The 19,060-nt window shown below is 37.8% G+C and overlaps 3 protein-coding genes and 1 non-coding gene across 7 annotated transcripts in view; 2 read left to right on the top strand and 2 right to left on the bottom strand.

The window, feature by feature from the left end:
• The window catches only part of mtrr (5-methyltetrahydrofolate-homocysteine methyltransferase reductase), a 33,312-nt gene extending 23,157 nt beyond the window's left edge, over positions 1 to 10,155 (bottom strand). Inside the window, exons 1-10 of one of the 4 annotated variants that reach the window (XM_055037524.1) lie at positions 10,096 to 10,155; positions 8,779 to 8,923; positions 8,471 to 8,624; positions 8,205 to 8,322; positions 7,942 to 8,120; positions 7,700 to 7,860; positions 7,506 to 7,619; positions 5,896 to 6,052; positions 5,635 to 5,723; positions 3,025 to 3,205 (exon numbers count right to left, since the gene is read on the bottom strand). In XM_055037524.1, coding sequence (XP_054893499.1) covers positions 3,025 to 3,205; positions 5,635 to 5,723; positions 5,896 to 6,052; positions 7,506 to 7,619; positions 7,700 to 7,860; positions 7,942 to 8,120; positions 8,205 to 8,322; positions 8,471 to 8,624; positions 8,779 to 8,922 — 1,297 coding nt within the window. In that variant the 5' untranslated portion in view covers position 8,923; positions 10,096 to 10,155. Of the gene's footprint in view, positions 1 to 3,024; positions 3,206 to 5,634; positions 5,724 to 5,895; positions 6,053 to 7,505; positions 7,620 to 7,699; positions 8,121 to 8,204; positions 8,323 to 8,470; positions 8,625 to 8,778; positions 8,924 to 9,729; positions 9,815 to 10,095 lie in introns of those variants that run through there. The other 3 variants (XM_055037522.1, XM_055037523.1, XM_055037525.1) reach the window with 3 other exon arrangements.
• A 248-nt stretch (positions 10,156 to 10,403) lies between these two features.
• On the top strand, positions 10,404 to 14,339 carry cct5 (chaperonin containing TCP1, subunit 5 (epsilon)). Its single transcript, XM_055037882.1, has 11 exons — positions 10,404 to 10,629; positions 11,011 to 11,071; positions 11,201 to 11,365; positions 11,984 to 12,182; positions 12,292 to 12,484; positions 12,713 to 12,862; positions 12,964 to 13,083; positions 13,202 to 13,387; positions 13,476 to 13,613; positions 13,694 to 13,874; positions 14,016 to 14,339. Exons 1-11 carry the CDS (start codon positions 10,525 to 10,527, stop codon positions 14,141 to 14,143), a joined length of 1,626 nt encoding a protein of 541 aa, XP_054893857.1. The 5' UTR covers positions 10,404 to 10,524; the 3' UTR covers positions 14,144 to 14,339.
• On the bottom strand, positions 14,331 to 18,119 carry cmbl (carboxymethylenebutenolidase homolog (Pseudomonas)). Its single transcript, XM_055037883.1, has 6 exons — positions 18,031 to 18,119; positions 15,920 to 16,134; positions 15,715 to 15,822; positions 15,467 to 15,609; positions 15,295 to 15,386; positions 14,331 to 14,836 (listed from the first exon to the last, which is right to left on the bottom strand). The coding sequence occupies exons 2-6, from the start codon at positions 16,132 to 16,134 to the stop codon at positions 14,657 to 14,659; spliced, it is 738 nt and encodes a 245-aa protein (XP_054893858.1). The 5' UTR covers positions 18,031 to 18,119; the 3' UTR covers positions 14,331 to 14,656.
• A 485-nt stretch (positions 18,120 to 18,604) lies between these two features.
• Positions 18,605 to 18,678, top strand: trnat-agu (transfer RNA threonine (anticodon AGU)). Its single transcript has one exon. It is a non-coding gene; the product is annotated as a tRNA-Thr (tRNA).
• Positions 18,679 to 19,060: the final 382 nt, after the last annotated feature.

The following is a 19,060-nucleotide window of genomic DNA, read 5'->3' as shown; positions in this document are numbered from 1 at the left end:
GAGTGACAGGACATGTCTGAAGCAGAACAAAATCAATCCATCATCTTGCAGTGCTGCGACATGATGATACCTCCCTTCCATTCGAAAGATGTCTATCTTCAAAAACTTTCTCAGACAAAACTTTTTTTTTCTTTTTCTTTTTTAACAGTAAGTGGCTACAGGGCACATTTTGAATTATCCACTTGAGAGGAAAAGAACATGAATTCTCATCCAACAAATTTAGTCTAAGAATCGCCTGAAATGTATTCTGAAATAATCATTTTCAGGGGAATCATCGATCACAGTGCACCTAGTGTAATCTATTTTATGTGCATCTGTGATGCAATTTCTATGCAAAAGTACAGTTTTTTTATGGATTACAAAATAAGACACCAACATTGCTTACAGTGAAAGTGTAAACCTTATGAGACTTATGGATACCGTAGTTTTATTTGGCTGCATGAAAAATTAGGGAGGTCGTTAGCATTAAAGAAGTATTTCTCATCAAAGCGTTTTAAAAACCTAAGCAACTGAGAGATTATGAGTTCCATTTAAAAACCCATATAATGAAACATTTAAATAAAATTTAAATGAGCAGAGTGATGTATGGTGCAGGTCTCGTTTCTTAGGACAAATGTATTTGTCAAGAGTGAAAAGAATTCACAGATTTATTATGTTTTTGATTTCTTTTCCCCCACACTTCACATGCTTAATCTCCCAAAAAATATGTATATCAGATAAACATAGCCAACATAAATCCTAAGTACAGTTTTCAACCAATTATTTTAGTGATGAAAGAGCAAAAAACGGGACATCAAAACCCACCCAAGTCTACTTTCTGCCATTACGGGTTTGCAACAACTTCCAAAGAGCCACTCACGCCAATGTGTAGGAATTTTGGCCGAGTCCTCTTTGCAGATCTGTTTTAATTTTGTTCCATTGAGAGTTTCTGAGCATGAACGGCCTCCCAAAGGTTACCCCGTACAATTTCAATCCGATTCAAATTCTTAACCTTCATTTTGGCTATTTTTAGCGATCCAGAGGTGGACTTGCGTGTGTCAGCGTTGGCTCATTAGCCTTTTTTCAGAACACCCAATTTAAAGGTCAAAAACTGATGGTCAGTTTTCGGAATTTTCTCCTGGAGAGCAGAGCTTAAAGTTTTGAAGGCGAAATGCTATTTATTCCACAGTAGTTGTGAAAGTGTGATGGTTTGAGACTGTGTTATTTTTTAGTCGAAAGTGGCTTTGGCTTGAAACGCGCACTGACTTAGGTTATTTGGCTAATTAAGTGTAGCATAAAAGGAAAAACAGAAGAAAGCTGTAAGGGGTGGATACTTGTTTTACAGAGCTAGATTCTGTCTACTTTAGACTGATTTACTAGGTAGCAGAAGTAAAAACCAAGCTTAAAAAACCTGAGAGCTAAAAGCTACACTATTTCATTGCAACCCAGCAGTAAAGTAAACTAAAGAAATGCTCATATAGAGCATTTCCAGGAACATTTCTTTCCCTGAGGCTGTAACCCCAAAGTTTATATTTGACACAATGGAACAATGGATCATTTAACAAGATAGCTGGCTCTAAGCAGTAGAAATCTCCCTCAATTTATACCATGAGTTTACTTTTACATTCGACCTGAAGTGGGATGTAGACATCTGGGCTTAAATACATTTCCCCCTGGTATTTACAGTCAGTGTACAACATCAGCAAACACCTTTCCTTCGGTGGAGGTAATGAAGCAGGAGAAGTGGAAAAATTGCAGACGAGCACTTTCCAGTTGACTCTCTGAGCCAGATTTGACCATTAACCTATGATCCGGACAGACCCCGGACTTTTTTTTCTTTTTTCCCCCGTCCTCCCAGAGATCCGAGTCTCATCCGCAAACCAGCCAACAGCTGTTGCCCTGCGGGGCCTTGAACGCACCATTTTTCACGAGGGCAAGACTGTCCAGATAAGAGGTTTCTGCATCAGTTCACCACGGAAATGAAGAAAAAAAAGGTGCTGCGCTTGGCAAGATTGGCCTAAAATAACTGACATTGGGGTAGGTGGAGAGCTGTGACACAGCTGTTTTGGAGGACAACTCAACTTGTGTATATGAAGCTGAAGCCAACTTAATTTCATTGTCGGGTAAGTTTCAGTCAAAGCCTATTAGGATCCATGTAGGATGACCAGCCAACTATCTTAATGAGCTGAAGGAAAATGTTTGCTTTCGACCTGCAGTTTGGTCCAAGAAAGATGAGAAACGATAAAATTATTAGCACTGATGTAGGTAAGCAATAAACCTTCACACACTGAAATTATGACACCAAACTGTTATTGGAGCTGACGCGCATAAAAAAAAAAATTCGACAGAGAAATAAGTGTTGACCCTTTGGGAGTCTTCTAAATTAGACGAGGTGGACTACTTTGTGATTAAAAGCTTTGAAAAAAAAAATCAGCTTTTTTTATGAGGTTATAGTGACGCCTAATGGACGAAATGTATCATAACAGAAAAAAATGTGTCCGGTTCATTCACAGATTGCTGCTTGCCTTGACCAAAACATAAAGTCTGGTTAAAGAAAACAAAAATCTAATGAAAGTGTTATAGTGCAACATATGGCAGTATGAAAGCATACTTTTCATTAAATATCTTTACACAACTGTTGAAGAGAACAAAATGAAAACATTCAGAATATTTATATGCTACTGATGTAGCTGGCTGGATCAATACAAAGCACACTCCTATGGATTATGTGACAGAAAGAATAAGGTAAACAAGTATAGTAAAAAATAAATGTGATCTGCAGAGATTTTTTTTCTCTCTGTGACTTGTTAGAAAAAATGTCTGACAAAAAAAGCTTAACAAGTTTTTTCTTTTTTTCCAGTTAGGTGGAGCTTCCAGGGTAAGTATTAACGTAAACATTACTTGGGGTATATTTATATATTTGAGCCTGTTTGTAAGATTCTAATCCTATGAAAAGCCACAAAAAAGCCCCAACTTGTGTTTTCGAGTGTGTGTAAACTTGTGACCAGAACCAAAAGTGCTTGAGTAAGCAGGTTAATGTCTGACCTATTAGGAGGCTGAGAGGAGGCGAACAGGACGGGAAGGCTGCGAGAAGCTCCGACACACTGAGGCTTGGATCTCGTACATAGAGGTTGTAGTCTGCAGCACCTTGCTTACTGCAGAGCTCCTGCAGTCTCCTCCTCTGGGCGCTGTCTGACGTATGTTCCACCAGCGCTCGCAGAAAAGCCTTCACACAGGCACACAAAACAGATGTGGTTTCAACCAAAGCTGCTCTGTGCCTTTATCAGCCACGGCAGACATTCCTTCTGCATTTTATCCCTACTGAAGTTTTCACCCACAGAAGCAAATGCATTTAACGATGCAAACCGGAAGACCTTGATTCTAGCCTCGTTGTGCGAGACAGTTTAATAAATGTGCTGCTGCTTCAGCCACTATAAATAATCATTAAACTTGGAGATGGTTTTGCTGGCTTTTAATACTCAAACAGATTCATCAAAACATATTATTGCGATCAAGTATTGAGCTCTATTCCCTGACATCTTGTTAAATTTTCAATTTAAATGCCATTTAATTCAAAATTACAAACAACTTGTTTTCTCAAACTTAGGTTGTGTTTTCAATTAAAATGTTTAAAAATAACATTAATTGAAAGCACCAAAAGCCTTATTAAAAAGTAAACACACAACTTCCTTCAATAGCCGTGAATTAAAAATAATAACCAAATTGTGGAAAGACGTTAATTATGCATCGGTGGCTTGAATAATTTCACACAGCTGTGTACACATGCACAGATTAGCAAGATGTCTTCATATAGTTTTGAATAATTATCTTCAATGACAACCATGAAAATACGACTTTTAAATAAAAATCTAGAAAAATATTACTTTTCGTGACAGAAAAGCATTTCTGTTTGGAATTCTGGATATGCCAAGGTAATAATCTCTTATGGTTTTATTGTTTATTAAAGCTATTGTTTTAGTTTTTACAATAGTTTTAATAAATAACAAAAACATATGGCTATAATAAACGTTTTTAAATGTAATCAAGTTTTTTCCAAGTGAGCTGAATAGAGCTCAGCATCATTCTGGATGGGTAAAACAGCACAAACATTTTTGCTTTCATTGCAGTATCACAATTTCACAGAAAAAAAATATAAGTTATGCACTGTCATCTACTCATTAAAAATATTAATTTGGGTCCTCATCAATTTTTGTTTGGTACACATTCAGTTGTTTCAGATGTTCTACATCTGTAGATATGAACAAGTTTAGGTGAACTTTGTCTTTCCTGTAATCTCCTGACCTCACAAAGATCAATAGACATGTGCCATATTTAAAAACAGTGTTAAGTTTTCTTAATGTTCAACTATACTGACCGACACACTGTTATTTGATATTCCAATATAAATAGCGTCATGTTAAAACTGCAGTGGAATGTGTCATAAACTGTAAGTGGTTTTCAAGACTAAATATACCTCAAATTGATCAATGACACAAACTTGTATTACTTACTGATTTATGCATAATGAAATAATGATGCTCTCCAAAATATAAAAATATCTAATGAAATGATACATCCTGGGAAACATAAATGTGAATTCAATCTTTAAACAGAAGTAAAAAAGAAAGACAATGACTGCAAGGTGTTTAAAGATTTCTAAAAGAAACTTGTTCAGAGCACATTCTTGACCAGAGCTCATACATTTTTTTCACAGCTCAGTACTGCTACAACTTGATATTTTCACACTCTACATGCGATTTTAATTCTACCCCGCCTCAGGCGACCAGAAAAGTTTGATGAATATTTTAACTTCGGCCCCAGACTGAGTAAATTCAGCCTCAGCTAAACTTGTCAAAGCAAACTTTGAACCCCAGCATTTCTTTCTGGAGCTCGAGCTTAAGAAAGACAAACTAAGCTCCAGTAGACTTGCTCAGTCGCAAAACAGATAAGGAACTATATGTTAATCATATCTGAATTGTGCAATTAATTACATGTACACTACAAGTGAAGTATTTTTTCCTTTCTCGAACTTCGACAAGAACTTTAAAAGCTTGCCAGTCTTGGAGGGTTATATGTTATCTGTAATCCCTTCAAAAGGAAAAAGCAGAAGAATGTTGCAGTAGGAAGTTATTTGCCTTTAGCATTAGCGCTGCAAACCACATAGACCAGAAAAAACCCTTTTTGGGTTAAATCATAAATAATGACTTGGGTTGGCTTATTAGGGTCAATCTCAACTCAGGGGCTTCCTCATTCAAGGGCCGCATTTGAAGTCAATTAAGTCACAACAATCTGACGAATTTGGCTGTCTAAATTCAAAGACACCTCCAAATGCATTCTTCTTTTTCCGGATTAAAACAATGGGTAAGGTGGATCCTTCTCAGCTGACCCTATCCAAAGATTCATTGCGGGGTGAAGGGGAAGAACACTTGCATCTTTTCATTAACATCTATAACAAACATAATCAATTTACTGATACTCACACCACATTTTTTTTACTATTCTTGTTCCTTTTGCCTAAACTCTCATGGACTAAATGAGAATCATTTAAGTGGTTGCTGAAATAACTTTGTCTTCTTGTTTTTTGTCATAACCTCATGTTCAAACTAAGCCAAGACAGTGGAAGTGGCTGCAGAGCAACCTTGGAACATGCAGTACCTTCTTAGGAACGCTCCTGATCTCAAGGCACCAAGTGAACAGGAACAGCAGTGAAACGCTTTCAGGAATGTGAGGTGGCACCTGAGCACCTTCAGAAGGGAAGAAAAGAAAATCTAAGAATGTAAAACTACAATTTGGAAAGAGGATTTATTATGAAAAACACACAAAATGATGCTCAATTTGTTACAACATATTTACATAGGAGTTTGGCTGTCTAAACAAAAAAAGCAAACAAAAACCTATTCTGTATTCTGACCTTACCTTTTTTCTTTGTATTTTGTTTAAGACAGATCTGAACGTGATGGTTCTTTTGGTCCTGAAGGCCGAGTCTGTGGAGCAGATGGTCCACCTCTATGGCCATATTTGGGCAAAACACATCAAAAGAATCTCCAGGGTGATAGGTCATGGATCGGAAAGCCTAGTGATGAAATGAAAATGTAACAACCTATGTTATATAATGTTGTCGTTATACCCCGTTATACACAGCAGTTTCCCCACTTATTTGGTAAAAATATTAATTAAAAGGTCTTACAATAAATTCATTTGTGGTACCATAATCTAACAGAAAAATGTAGACTCCTCAAGCCATTTGTTTAGCGGGGAAAGCCCCACTGAATACCATCATATATTCATGTAAACCAGATCTTCATAAGTAAGAAAATGTCTGCAAGAGCACTGGAACTGTGACAAACAAGGCTGGGCAAGGACGCAATTTAACTTGGAAGAAAATCACAGCAAAGAGGATGGCAAGAGAGGAAAATAAATATTCCCAAAGTAGAAAGAGAACTCAAGTTATTAGCTTGCTAATAACCATGAGACCCTATTAGGGCTGAAACAATTCCTTGAGCGTTTTGAGTACCTCGATCATTAAAATTCCTCAAGGAAAATTTATCTGCCTCGAAGCTTCGTCAAATTATATTTTATTATTTAGCGCACCGGCCGGGTTGTTACCTGCGCTGTGCAGGGCTCTCACCTCCGCTTGAGTTGTTGACGAAAGCTAAGTCTTTCAGCATGACGTCCAGTTTTCAGCCTGGGAGGATTTTATTGATTGACGATAAAGTCTGGGTTTTTGTCATTTTTCGGGGGACCAATAAGCATTCTTAAAATAACTGGCGCGATGCCTGGAGTATGGCAGCTTTTCTCCTCCCGGAGCTGCTGCTTGGTGGCGGTTCAGACCAAATGGCAGGGAAAACTCTGCAGGTGCATTAATACAGGTGAGCGGACAGACTGAACACTGCAGGCGGCTGCGCATTAGATAGTTAACGTGCAGCTTTACGGATGAACCAGAAAATTTATTTTATATCATCCCTGTCTCAACAAATGGGTGGCGATGCGTGTTGTGGCGGCACTTTCTGCAGGTGATTGTGAGGAAAAGCACCTCACGCTCACTGCGGAGCTGAACTCTTTGAAATAACAGGCTGTTTTAAATGCAAATGTGGCCACCTCTAACAGAACATCATTGTTGATACTTATTTCACTCCAATCATATGGAAATCTAAGATTTCCATATTTATTGCAGTGATTGTTTTTGTAATATTGTAGATGAAGAGTTTTAATAGAGCCTGAAAAATGAATATACTTGAATACAGAATACAGAATCAAGCTTCTTTTATAGCCATCTGAGTCCCCAGACCTAAAACCTGTGGGGTGTACTTAAGAAAAGACACTATAAAAGATGATCTGGGATGATGAGAGATGGTTCATTTATTCAATATGTGTGCTTAAATTAAAGTTTGGATTTTTCCACAGTTTTCCATGTGAGACGATGTGAATGCATCAAAAAAGTTATTTAATTTTAGACTTTTTAATACACCTTTGCAAGAGGAATCAATAAGTAGAGTGGGAACTACATAGTAAATTGTGATGCTTACAGAAATGTCCAGTTCCAGCAGAAGAGCTGTCTTCACCGAGTCTCCTTTACTCAGCTGAACCGCCTTAGAAATGGGCACCTCATTATAAGTCTCCTTGCTCAAATGTTCAACAGCCTGAAAAAAGAAAACATTTATGGGGTGAAGGGATAAGTATAGCAGATATGTTTTCCTTTTCCATCTTGAAAATTCATCACCTGCTCCACAGCGTCTGCTTCCTGTAAAGTAACATCTAAGTATGGCGGCGGTAGCACAGGAACATTCAAAGAGGACTCAGACAGCGGCGGGAGGGAGCTTGTCAGTGAGGCTGCCAAGGAAACCTGGGGGACTCCTTCACTACAGGCTTGTGTTTTTGGTGCTGATGAAGAGACAGTTGACGCTGAAGCTGGCCTGACATTAGAAATGACCAAAGAAGATGAATATTTAGAGTCTGGCTCACAGATCTGTTTATCAGCGATGCTCAAGTGGTTCAACTGGACGTCCGGTAAGGATGACTCAGGAATTTCTTTGGCAGAATCTTCCTTAAGTTGGACAGTTCTGTCAGAAGCCATCTTTGATAAGGTGTCTTTAATGGAATTCCACAGTCCTTTGAGCCAAGGGTCAATAACCAGCTCCAACCTTAGACACAACAAAATTGGCGAGATTATAAAACTGCAGCGGGACAGAGAAGAAAGAAATGAGAAAAGTTGGTTGTCTGCTTACCCTACGCCGTCATCTGCGTACCCCGTCGGGTAGAACTGTTTGGCTCCGAGTTCCCGAAGACAACGTTCAATTGTCTTCCCGCAGTTGCAGAAATTTGCATAATTTGTATCTCCTAAAGCTGAAATAAACAGAGAATAGCTGATGAAGGACTGAACAGAAAACAATGTGAGGTTACATTTGCTTTATAAATCTTGACAAAGCAGCTTACATATTTCTGATGGATAACTACACAAAGAATTCCTTAACACCCTTGTGTAAAAAATTACCTAAAAGTGCATATAAAAGGTGTTTATAGTGGTCAGGGGAGAGGCTCCTTTTCTTGATGTGCTTCACAAACTGTAGGGTATTGTCTGGAGGTTCCCCATCTCCAGTGGTAGACACGACAAAGACTACTGGGGCATCCTCCTTCTCCAAGTTATACTAGAAGTAAACATACTCTAAACCAGTTATCAGCATTTCTGAAAAGCATTCAGGTAATTTACTTGGTAGCAGAAGTAAGTATCTTATTTCAAATGGTTTCTTCTGTGCAGGAACTCATGCAGTAAAAAAGTAATTCTGTTATATCGACAGATACCTTGTCGTTTTGGTTCAGGCAGCAGAGATCAGCAACCAGGCCGTGCTCCTCGGCCTCCTCAGCGATGCCCTCAGCTATGGACTGGGCCTGACCCTTCTGAGAGCCATACAACACAACAAAACGAGGCTTCACCTCAAGAGGCATGCTAGAAAAGCCAGAAAAAAGAGGGCTTTTTTGTATTTGTATAAATATACTCTAATCTTTTTTCCCCCCACTCAGAGTCACTGTCATCACATTGTTACAGTAGTTTCAGCTGCCATCTTTCTTTGGTCAGTCATATCACCTAGTTTAGCAGGAGAAATCTGCACATCATCTGTCAAAATAGACACTTAAGAACAAATCAAACAAAATAAGGGTATTTTACGGATGGAGCATTTTGCAAAGAAAAACAGTAACTTTAAATTAAAATAAAAAATACCTGTTGACCATAGCTAAGATTGAAACAATATATTATCAGGGGAAGTCAAGTGTATTTATAAATGTGATACTAATGTTACAAAAGGCAATTCAAAGGCTTTAAAGAACAGAAGAGCAATAAAATACACTGGAAAAAATTAGAAATAAAATGTTGCCACATCAGAAACTTTAATGAATGTGAAACACAAAACAGTGCACAATTAACATTTGGAAAAATAATGTTCACTAAATGCTTATAAATGTGTAACTGACAAGTGTGGCACGCATTTGCATTCTGTATTTACTATGTGCAACCAGATGCCCTCAAAAGTCTCCTCATTAATAACGAGTTTAGCAAAGTATTGAGGCAGGAATGTATGCTTACTACCTACATAAGCAGTATTTTAACGTTTCTAGTGCAATGCATGAGCGAAAAGCTGTAAGACACACCCTTGCAATGAGTGTAGCTACACAAAACACCTGTTGATGGATGACAACAGGTAAAATCTGATTATCTACTCGGAGTAGGAGTGTGCACCAGATGTATCCTCTTACCAACATACTTGGACAATAACACCTTCCAATCTGGGTAAAACCTACGCAGTCTGACCGGAATCATATCAACAGCACACCGGAAATTACGTCCAACTTTCACGATGACAGCAGTATTCAGAAAAGCACACGTGGGAGCGAAATGTGTAGATTTTGTCATTTATAAACAAAGAAAAAAGGTCACCGGCCACCGTCAAAACTAAAAATAAAATGTAGCAAGTTCAGAATAAAGTTCAGAAACTAAAGCACAGTTATCTGAACTCCGGCTCACCTCTTGCTTTCGTTCGTACAAATGAAATACTATTTTACACCACCGCATAACGTGAACAATATAGCTAACATACATTTATTCTGTAGAACGGCCCTTACCTTTTTAGAAGGGCTTTACAAATTAACCTCGTCAACACATTTACATTGACGTTTTCTGAATTCACGCGAGATTGCTGAGATTGAACGTGATCGGAATAAACCACGTTGCAAAAAAATAAAATAAAGAATACTTTATGCTAATGTTTTTCTAAACGGCCGTCATGCCAATGGTGTAAATATTTTTTATCAAGCATAATAGTTCATTATTTTAGACATACGAGTAAACTGTACCTTTATTAGACGAGGTTTGAGCATTTAGAAAGGCACATTTCTGAGTATTTGGTTCCGCCCTCCCCGCCCGTAGAGCCTTCCAGAAGCCGCCGGCAGAACCGAGCGGCTTGCAGTGTAGCAACACTCCTGAACAACATCTTTAAATCTCACTTTTCTTAGTACTGAGCGCTCTTAGCGACTCTTCAATCTGCACTCAACATGTCCACGCTGGGCACATTGGCATTTGATGAATATGGCAGGCCTTTTATCATCATTAAAGACCAAGACAAGAAGACTCGGCTAACGGGAATTGACGCATTGAAGGTACAATGGGCCAGCTAGCAAAAAATTAGCATTATGGCTAACTAGAAGTGAATTTGATGTTTTCTTATTATTTGAGTGAAGTACGAGAGGCGCTTAAACTTAAATGTTTGCATTAAATGCATAGGTATGTCCTGAAAGTCCTGATTTGCATTAGTATCGTAACAGCATTTGAAGATTTGTAAGCAGTCATGCTAACATGGAGGCCCATGTGCTCTCTGTAAGGCGTTGAGCCAGGGGGTGTAGCTTCACAGAGCTCTACCCACAATAGTCAATTGTGATACACATCACCTCTATTAGAAAGCCATCTTTGGTGTCAAATTCTTAAGTGATAAAAGAAAAAAATGAAATTGTTGGCTAACTTCAAATATTGTGTTTTTATAGTCTCACATTATGGCAGCCAAAGCAGTCGCTTCAACGCTGAAAACATCTTTGGGACCTAACGGTATGTAAGAACTAGTCACTATGCTGTCATTTTGGTTTATAAGGTTCTTTGAGTGGCTTTTTTTTCAAATCTCTATCTTCTATATACAGTTAAATGTATTAACATTCCTCTTTAACAATTCTTAATTAGGTCTGGACAAAATGATGGTTGACAAGGATGGAGAGGTGACCGTCACTAACGATGGAGCCACTATTCTCAGCATGATGGATGTGGACCACCAGATTGCCAAGCTTATGGTGGAGCTGTCCAAGTCCCAAGACGATGAGATTGGTGATGGAACCACTGGAGTTGTCGGTAAGTGATCTAGCACTGATATGATGGTGATTCTGAATCCATTCTGCTCTAATTATTAATTTACAAAACAGTCCTGTACTAAAATAAAAGCTGTTGGTATCTGGTAGGGCTGCTACTAACAGCTTTTTTGGGACTAATCAAATTAATGTTTCAATTAATTCATTCATTAATGTAAAGATATTGTAGTTAAAGATAATCAAAAATATTTTTTTCATTACTTATCAGGCTTTTTTTTTCATTATTTGGATCCAACAATGTTCAATGTAAACACACAATTTATACTTTTCAAATGTTAAGGATGATGGTTCTGAAGTAGAAATGAACAATCAGAGTTCTGTGTGGAAGTCAATAGAAACAACCTTTTTCTATTAAATCCTTTATTTAAGATGGGATGGGGAAAAGAAGTAGCATATCCCTATAATGCACATGTCAACTATGTGTTTTTGTCTTGTTTTTATGGCGGTAGTCGTCTTCCTTTGTTTTTAGCTTGATAGAAAGAAGGTTTGTTAAGATGGGGAAGACATGCCAGAAATGACTCAGCTTGAGAATCAAATATGGGACTTTAGCATCTAATTTTAGATGGAGGATTTTACCTTAGACATTTTTATTTTGTTTCAGTGCTGGCCGGAGCGCTGCTCGAGCAGGCCGAGCAGCTGCTGGACCGAGGGATCCACCCCATCAGGATCTCTGATGGTTACGACCAGGCTGCACGTATTGCTATAGAGACACTAGACAAAATGGCAGAAAGTTTTCCCTGTGACCCCAACAACACTGAACCTCTCATCCAAACTGCCATGACAACACTGGGATCAAAAGTGTAAGTCAGAAGGTTTTGGGTTCACAGTAACATTTGTGGAAGATCTTTTTTATTTTCTAAGTTCACATAATCAAGCATGTTAGTATTTGAATTTTTTTGTGTTTTCTAGAATTAACCGGTGCCACAGACAGATGGCAGAGATTGCAGTGAATGCCATCCTCACTGTGGCTGACATGGGAAGGAAAGATGTAGACTTTGAGCTCATCAAGGTGGAAGGGAAAGTAGGAGGAAAGCTGGAGGACACACAGCTCATCAAGGGTGTGATAGTTGACAAAGAGTTCAGCCACCCTCAGATGCCCAAGGTATAAATATTTATGAATAATATTGAGAGGATTCCTGTTTTTTTGTTAAACATCTTTTAATTATCTAATTCTAATTTTCCTCCAGCAAGATGAAATATAAATTTGCATTTTTTTAAAATCAGATTAAGAATAAATCAAATAAGTTGAAGATCAATTTGATTACCTGCATCTGATTTAGCTGTATTATAACAAGGCAAATGTTTTCTCCTTCCTTCTTTCTTTCATAAGGTTCTAAAAGATGCTAAAATTGCTATCTTGACTTGCCCGTTTGAGCCTCCAAAGCCAAAGACCAAGCATAAGCTGGATGTGACCTCAGTTGAGGACTACAAAGCCCTGCAGAAGTACGAAAAAGAAAAGTTTGAAGAGATGATCCAGCAGGTAAACACCCCAAATTGCTTTAGATTGTTGTTAGAGCTGATCATCATAACGACCTAAATGTTTGATTAACTCACTTGGTGTAAACAATGTGTTTATTTCAGGTTAAAAGCACTGGCGCTAACTTGGCCATCTGCCAGTGGGGTTTTGATGATGAGGCGAACCACCTTTTGCTGCAAAACGAGCTGCCTGCCGTGCGCTGGGTCGGTGGGCCAGAGATTGAAGTAAGAAATGGTTCAAATTTCTTATCAAACTTTCCTGTGCTCTCTCCACCTTGATTATGCCATTAAATCGAGTATATTATTTACTGATTACTCTGTATGTTTTATGTTTTTGGTGCAGTTGATAGCGATAGCCACCGGGGGCCGGATTGTGCCGAGGTTCTGTGAGCTGACGCCAGAGAAGCTGGGCGCCGCCGGCTTAGTGAAGGAAATCTCCTTTGGCACAACCAAGGACCACATGCTGGTGATTACAGAATGCAAAAACACCAGGGCCGTAACCATTTTTATCCGTGGTGGCAACAAAATGGTGAGCACCTACCATCCCTCACCCTATAGACTACGTATTTACCTTGGCGTATATTGGTTTTAATCCACTCTTTCATGTTTGATGATAGATCATCGAGGAAGCTAAGCGTGCGCTCCATGATGCTCTGTGTGTAATTCGCAATTTGGTCAGAGACAACCGTGTTGTTTACGGCGGCGGAGCGTCAGAGATTGCATGTGCTCTCACTGTGAACCAGGCGGCGGATAAGGTACGACTTACACAATTGATGTAAAAATCTTGATGTTGACACTTAAACCGTTTTGTACTTACATCGGTTTTCTTCAACAGTGCCCATCATTGGAACAGTATGCCATGAGGTCATTTGCTGACGCTCTAGAGGTCATCCCGATGGCATTAGCTGAGAACAGCGGTCTCAGCCCCATCCAGACTATGACCGAGGTCAGAGCCAGACAAGTAAAGGACAACAATCCTTTCCTTGGCATCGACTGCTTGCACAAAAACACCAATGGTAAGGCGTTTGTGCTTTGTTCTCTGACATAAATATTTGAGAAACAATTAGATATATTTTTTTTTGTCTACCAACATAAATTAACTAAGAAAAGCTTCAAGCCCTCATTTAGCGTAATTGGCTTTGTTTCATCCTGCACAGACATGAAGCAGCAACATGTAATTGAGACCTTGATTGGCAAGAAGCAGCAGATCCTTTTGGCCACCCAGGTGGTTAAGATGATCCTAAAGATAGATGACATCAGAAACCCAGGAGAGAGCGAAGACTGAAGCTCCCTGGCTGAAGGAAAGCAGCTCAAGTGTGCTCTGGAGGGGTTAAATGTGTGAGATGTTTCAGAGGTCTTTGGCACTTCCTCGAGCTCCATGTCCACATCGCACTGCGTATTGCTATTTATCATTTGATACAACATGTCCAAGCTTTATTCGTTACAAAGTTGCCAATAAAACATTTGACTGATGAAATTTCCATGTGCTTCACTTTTATTGACATTCAATTATTGCTCATTGAGTACATTCACCATTCACAGATTTCTTATATAGATATTAAAAATCTGACAATTTCATTGAATATATTTTGTTACTGTGTTTATAGTGTTTCTGTACTGCATTGTCTGTTTTTGGCATACATTCATGATTTATTGGTCAAAATATACTTTAATACAGACATTAAAGAAATACATGTGTATGATATAATAACCACAAAGTTACATAACCCACCAATCAATACCCATAATAATCTAATTATGTGGTTTCAGGAACTATTTTCAGATTTATTTCACATGTTCAGATGTATTTATTGAGCCAGTTGAGCATATCCTTTCTGGCCTCCTCAATTTGGGGTTTATCAGCTGGATTGATGTCCTCTCTCTTACGATGGACAAAGCCATGGGTCTGTCCAGGAAAAATTTTCAACTGGAAGTCTACTGTACATTTTCCTTTCAGATTTGCTTCCAGGGCACTGACCTAATGAGTGAAAGAACAAGTTTGTTTAAGCACACAATTTATGTGCAATACCTCAGAACTTTTTTGCATTTTGTCACATTGAAGTCTTGAACGTTAAAGTGTTTCAGTAGAATTTTAGGTGATAATGCAACACAAATCAGTTTATGAAGGGTACTTCATAAACAATGGCATTCCTCCTTTACTGCAATTTTTATACTTCAACAATCATTAATGGGTGGTAATGGGGGAAAGGTATATACAAAGGTATGCTGTATTTTTCCAACTAAAAATCGCATGTTAGATTGATCTATTATATAAAACATTAATATGCATTGAATCTTTTGGTTACAAAGTGAGAAAGATTTCCAGGAACATCACAATTTTTGAAAGGAACTATATAAATTCTCCAAAGTTAATTGAAAACATTCTAAATAAGAGCATTATGAATTCAGTATAAGTCAGAAACAGAACACACTGACCTGATCCAGAGGGATGACGTTATCGTTTTCTGCAAAGATGAACAGTGTCGGGCTCTTCAGTGAATACCTGTCCTCTCTTTCACGAACTATTCCTTCAGAGTAACATATAAACCCCATTCTCAATCCAACTTAAGTAAACAATACTATATATTCTGCTGGTGAAACAACATACCATAAACAGACACTCCAGCTTTGATTTCAGGATATAACAAGGCTAAGTAATGTGTTGCAACTCCTCCCCAGCAAAAGCCCACTGTTCCAATGCGCTTGGCTCCACACTGCTCCTTCAGGTACTTCAGCACAACGTCGACCTCTCTGAGAAGGAAATAACTATTAGACTCATGCATGATATTAAAGATTCAAGACAAGCACTGCCCAATAAGAGTCCACCTAGATAAGCTGAACTGAAAGTGTACTCACTTGTTAATGTCAGTTGGTTTTTTATCCTTAAGCCACTCCTGAAATGTGGACCAGTCTTTGGTTGGACTCCAAGGTTCCTTCCCGACAAAGAAATCGGGACAAATAGCACTGCACAGGGCAAAAAGTGGAAAGTGACAGTCAGGGCAAATAATATAACAATCCTGATGCATATCTCAGGTAAAATACAGAAGTGATGTTTGCACACGTGTATCCATTGGCAGCCAGCATATCAGCCATATATCTGGTGTTGGGAAGCTCCCATCCAAAGATGTCTTGGATGACAATCACAGCCTTGTCCGATGTGGCGGAGGGTTTCACTACATATGCTTTGATGTGCTCAATCTGGACCTCCTGGCCCAGCCCTCCGTAATCAGACCGATCACCAATATCACAGGGACATGGCTTGGCCTCGTTTGCCATCTAACAACACACACAGACACAGCATGATGGAGATTGAAAGTGTCTCTGTTCTGCCACAACAAATATTTGTAGGTAAAGAGGGTATAACGCCTAAGGAGAAAGGATATATGTTGTGTGACCACAGGTTAATTTGGGAAAATAACATGCATTTTTACTATCTATAGGCTGAAAGGGGCCACAATCCAAAAATGCCATTAAAAAGTACCGACATTAGAGATGATAAAAGAAAGTATACATGTAATAAATAAAATATATATATATAATTAGTATATCATGGAATCATTTATTGGATGTGTAACTGAAGAATTCAATTGGGAAATTATTCATGTTTAATTTAACTTTGATTTAAAATAATGAACATAATGCGGATGAATTATTATCCAATCCAGCTTTGCAGCACACCATGATCTTATCATCTGTCAGCCTTACCTATCAAAGTCAGTGAATAACAGCTATTAACAAGGTTCAGGGTGTATTTATGGAGCTAATTAAGTTTACAGTGAATTGTTTCAGAAAAGTTTACCTACATTATAATTACTAGGTCCTGAAGTTTTTTTATTTTTTATCATTCATATTTCAATTATGTGTATTACATAAATTCAAATTAAATTTAAGATATTTAATATTTGATTTATTTATGTATTCATTCAAAGTTTGACATAAAGGAAGTTTTAATGATTAATTGACCTCTGACACGTTTGGCTCTCTGCTAGTTGAATTCCTTTTTATATTTGAAATTCAGTTTTAAAGATCAGGAATGACTTTTAAAATAATTGTGACTCCATGACCTATGTGGTTTTTAATCAAAAATAAGTGACTTGGTTTTATCGAGTTATCTGCTGAACTCGGATGAAGTCAGTCGCCACTCCTCTCATCTATCATGCTTTTCAGACCACAGGGTGTGCTAAGGTGACTAGGCAAATCTTTTGTCTGACCACAATTGGACATTTCATAACTGGAATAAAACTGACAAATGTATTCTAATGTGTTTATTCAATCCTAATGAAAACAGTGGCAGACTGAATAACGTATTCAATGACCTAACAAGTACGTTGGTGTAATTAATGGGAAAAGTTAGTGACTTGTGGAACAAGACTCACTGCATTTGGTAGGATAGCACTAACCTTGTTTCAGTTAGTCTTCTCATCCTCTTTATGTGAATCATGTAAAAATTGAAAATAAATATTTTGTACATTTTACAACCTACTGCAGGTGAAAAGGATTTGATTATAGAAAGACAAAGAAGAGATGCTGGATGACTGAGGAAAATAAGAGAGAAAATAGAGACCAAAGGAGCAGTTCCCAAAGCAACAAATAAATTCTGCTAAATCATATATATATATATATATATTGTAGCTACATATTTATCATTCTCCCATTTAAATTTTTAAAAGTATAATCTCATCTTATTACCTTAATCAGTTTCTAGGAGTTTCAACATCAAGATGAGAAGCAACAACAGAACGAAAACACATTGCGTATTTTGTTCATGTTTAAGTTTTTACGGTAAAAACTTACAGAAAAGCAGTGGAACAAGCTTTTCTGTTCTGCTGAAAAGCTTGTTCAAGGACTATGCTAGCGCCTATGGTCATTATCGAAGTCACTTCATATCAATGCATAAATGAAATCTGTGACGTAAGCTTTTTAAATCTTCATTTATGCCACCACGGTGGAAGGAGGAAAGCTCAAGTTTTGTAACAAAGTTTTGCTCACTTAGGATCATTATGGTAAAAGTTTCGACGTTATGCAACAAAGTGACGAAGCATTTTGCAAGAAAACCTCAAACGATTTTTATGGCTAATTAGGGCTTATTTTCCAAAAATGTGAGAATTGTACGGATTTTTAAGCATTCCGTTAGCTTTATGAAAATCAGCTTGAACTAATTTAGACACATACCGTATTGTCCTGGGGGTTTCCAGAGGATAGTAATAGCTAAAGGGAGAAAAAAAGGAGAGGCTTGCAGACTCTTGACACAATGAATGACCTGCTAGAATAAATAACTGGTCACGTGACAAACATCAACCTGCCAAGAATTTCTTGTGGCTGGTTTCAAAATAAAAGCACTTTTCTTGTCTTTTCTTCAAACTGAAGATCAATGATCAATTTATTGAGGAAGAAGTACTGTCACAGCAAACAAAAGCAGTCAAGGATAAAATTAACTTCTAAAGCGCCTATGACCTATTCTATTGTTATCATGCAGAAATCATATTTTGCGATAAGTAATATTTCTGTCTCAAATCTTCTGTATAAGAATCAGTTCTCTTATATAAAAAAGTTGTCTGTTTTCATTGAATATTGAGATATTTTTGCAAAGTTTAAAGACAGTGTGGTGAGTTTGAATAAACATCCTACTTCTCTTCTTCTGTTGGTGCCCATTTTTCTGACGCAAAAGACATCAGCTGCCATACGTCCAACAGGGTCATCATTCCAGTTTTCAGCTCAGTGTAGCCTGTACATTATCTTGAATATCGGCGCCGTGGCTTAGTTGGTTAAAGCGCCTGTCTAGTAAACAGGAGATCCTGGGTTCGAATCCCAGCGGTGCCTTTTCATTGAGGAATAAGTGATAGTGTAATTATTACTGTCAACACAATTAATTTATAAACAGATTACAATCAATAAAAACACTGTTAGATGTCATTAAAGTCTTATTCACTTACATTAGCCCATTGTTCTCTTGGAAATAAGATAAATGTTTTTATGTCTTTTATGCGTTTTTAGAAAAGTTTAAAAGATCCAAGGAATGTGGTTTCATGTAATACTCAATTATTTAAAAAAAATCAGTGCATAAGATAAGGAAAGGTTAAAAATTAATACCTGGAAATGCAAACAAAAACAGAAAAGATAGTCTTTATCATTTCTGCACCTCCGTTAACTGAACCTAGAACTACAGCGGTAAGAAGACTTTATCTTTTAACTGCTCGGGAAG

The sequence above is a fragment of the Poeciliopsis prolifica genome, unplaced genomic scaffold (genome assembly GCF_027474105.1).
Source record: "Poeciliopsis prolifica strain line A6 unplaced genomic scaffold, Auburn_PproV2 SCAFFOLD012, whole genome shotgun sequence".
In the NCBI taxonomy this organism is placed as follows: domain Eukaryota; kingdom Metazoa; phylum Chordata; class Actinopteri; order Cyprinodontiformes; family Poeciliidae; genus Poeciliopsis; species Poeciliopsis prolifica.
The sequence above is the reverse complement of the archived record's forward strand: the minus strand, read 5'-3'. Positions and strand labels throughout refer to the sequence as shown.

Coding starts and splice junctions, on each gene's coding strand:
- cct5 (XM_055037882.1), top strand. CDS start 10,525: ATGTCCACGCTGGGCACATTGGCATTTGATGAATATGGCAGGCCTTTT. Junction 10,630..11,010: donor CGGGAATTGACGCATTGAAG/GTACAATGGGCC, acceptor GTGTTTTTATAG/TCTCACATTATGGCAGCCAA. Junction 11,366..11,983: donor TGGAACCACTGGAGTTGTCG/GTAAGTGATCTA, acceptor ATTTTGTTTCAG/TGCTGGCCGGAGCGCTGCTC.
- cmbl (XM_055037883.1), bottom strand. CDS start 16,134: ATGGCAAACGAGGCCAAGCCATGTCCCTGTGATATTGGTGATCGGTCT. Junction 15,610..15,714: donor AAACCAACTGACATTAACAA/GTGAGTACACTT, acceptor TTTCCTTCTCAG/AGAGGTCGACGTTGTGCTGA. Junction 14,837..15,294: donor ACGTCATCCCTCTGGATCAG/GTCAGTGTGTTC, acceptor TTCACTCATTAG/GTCAGTGCCCTGGAAGCAAA.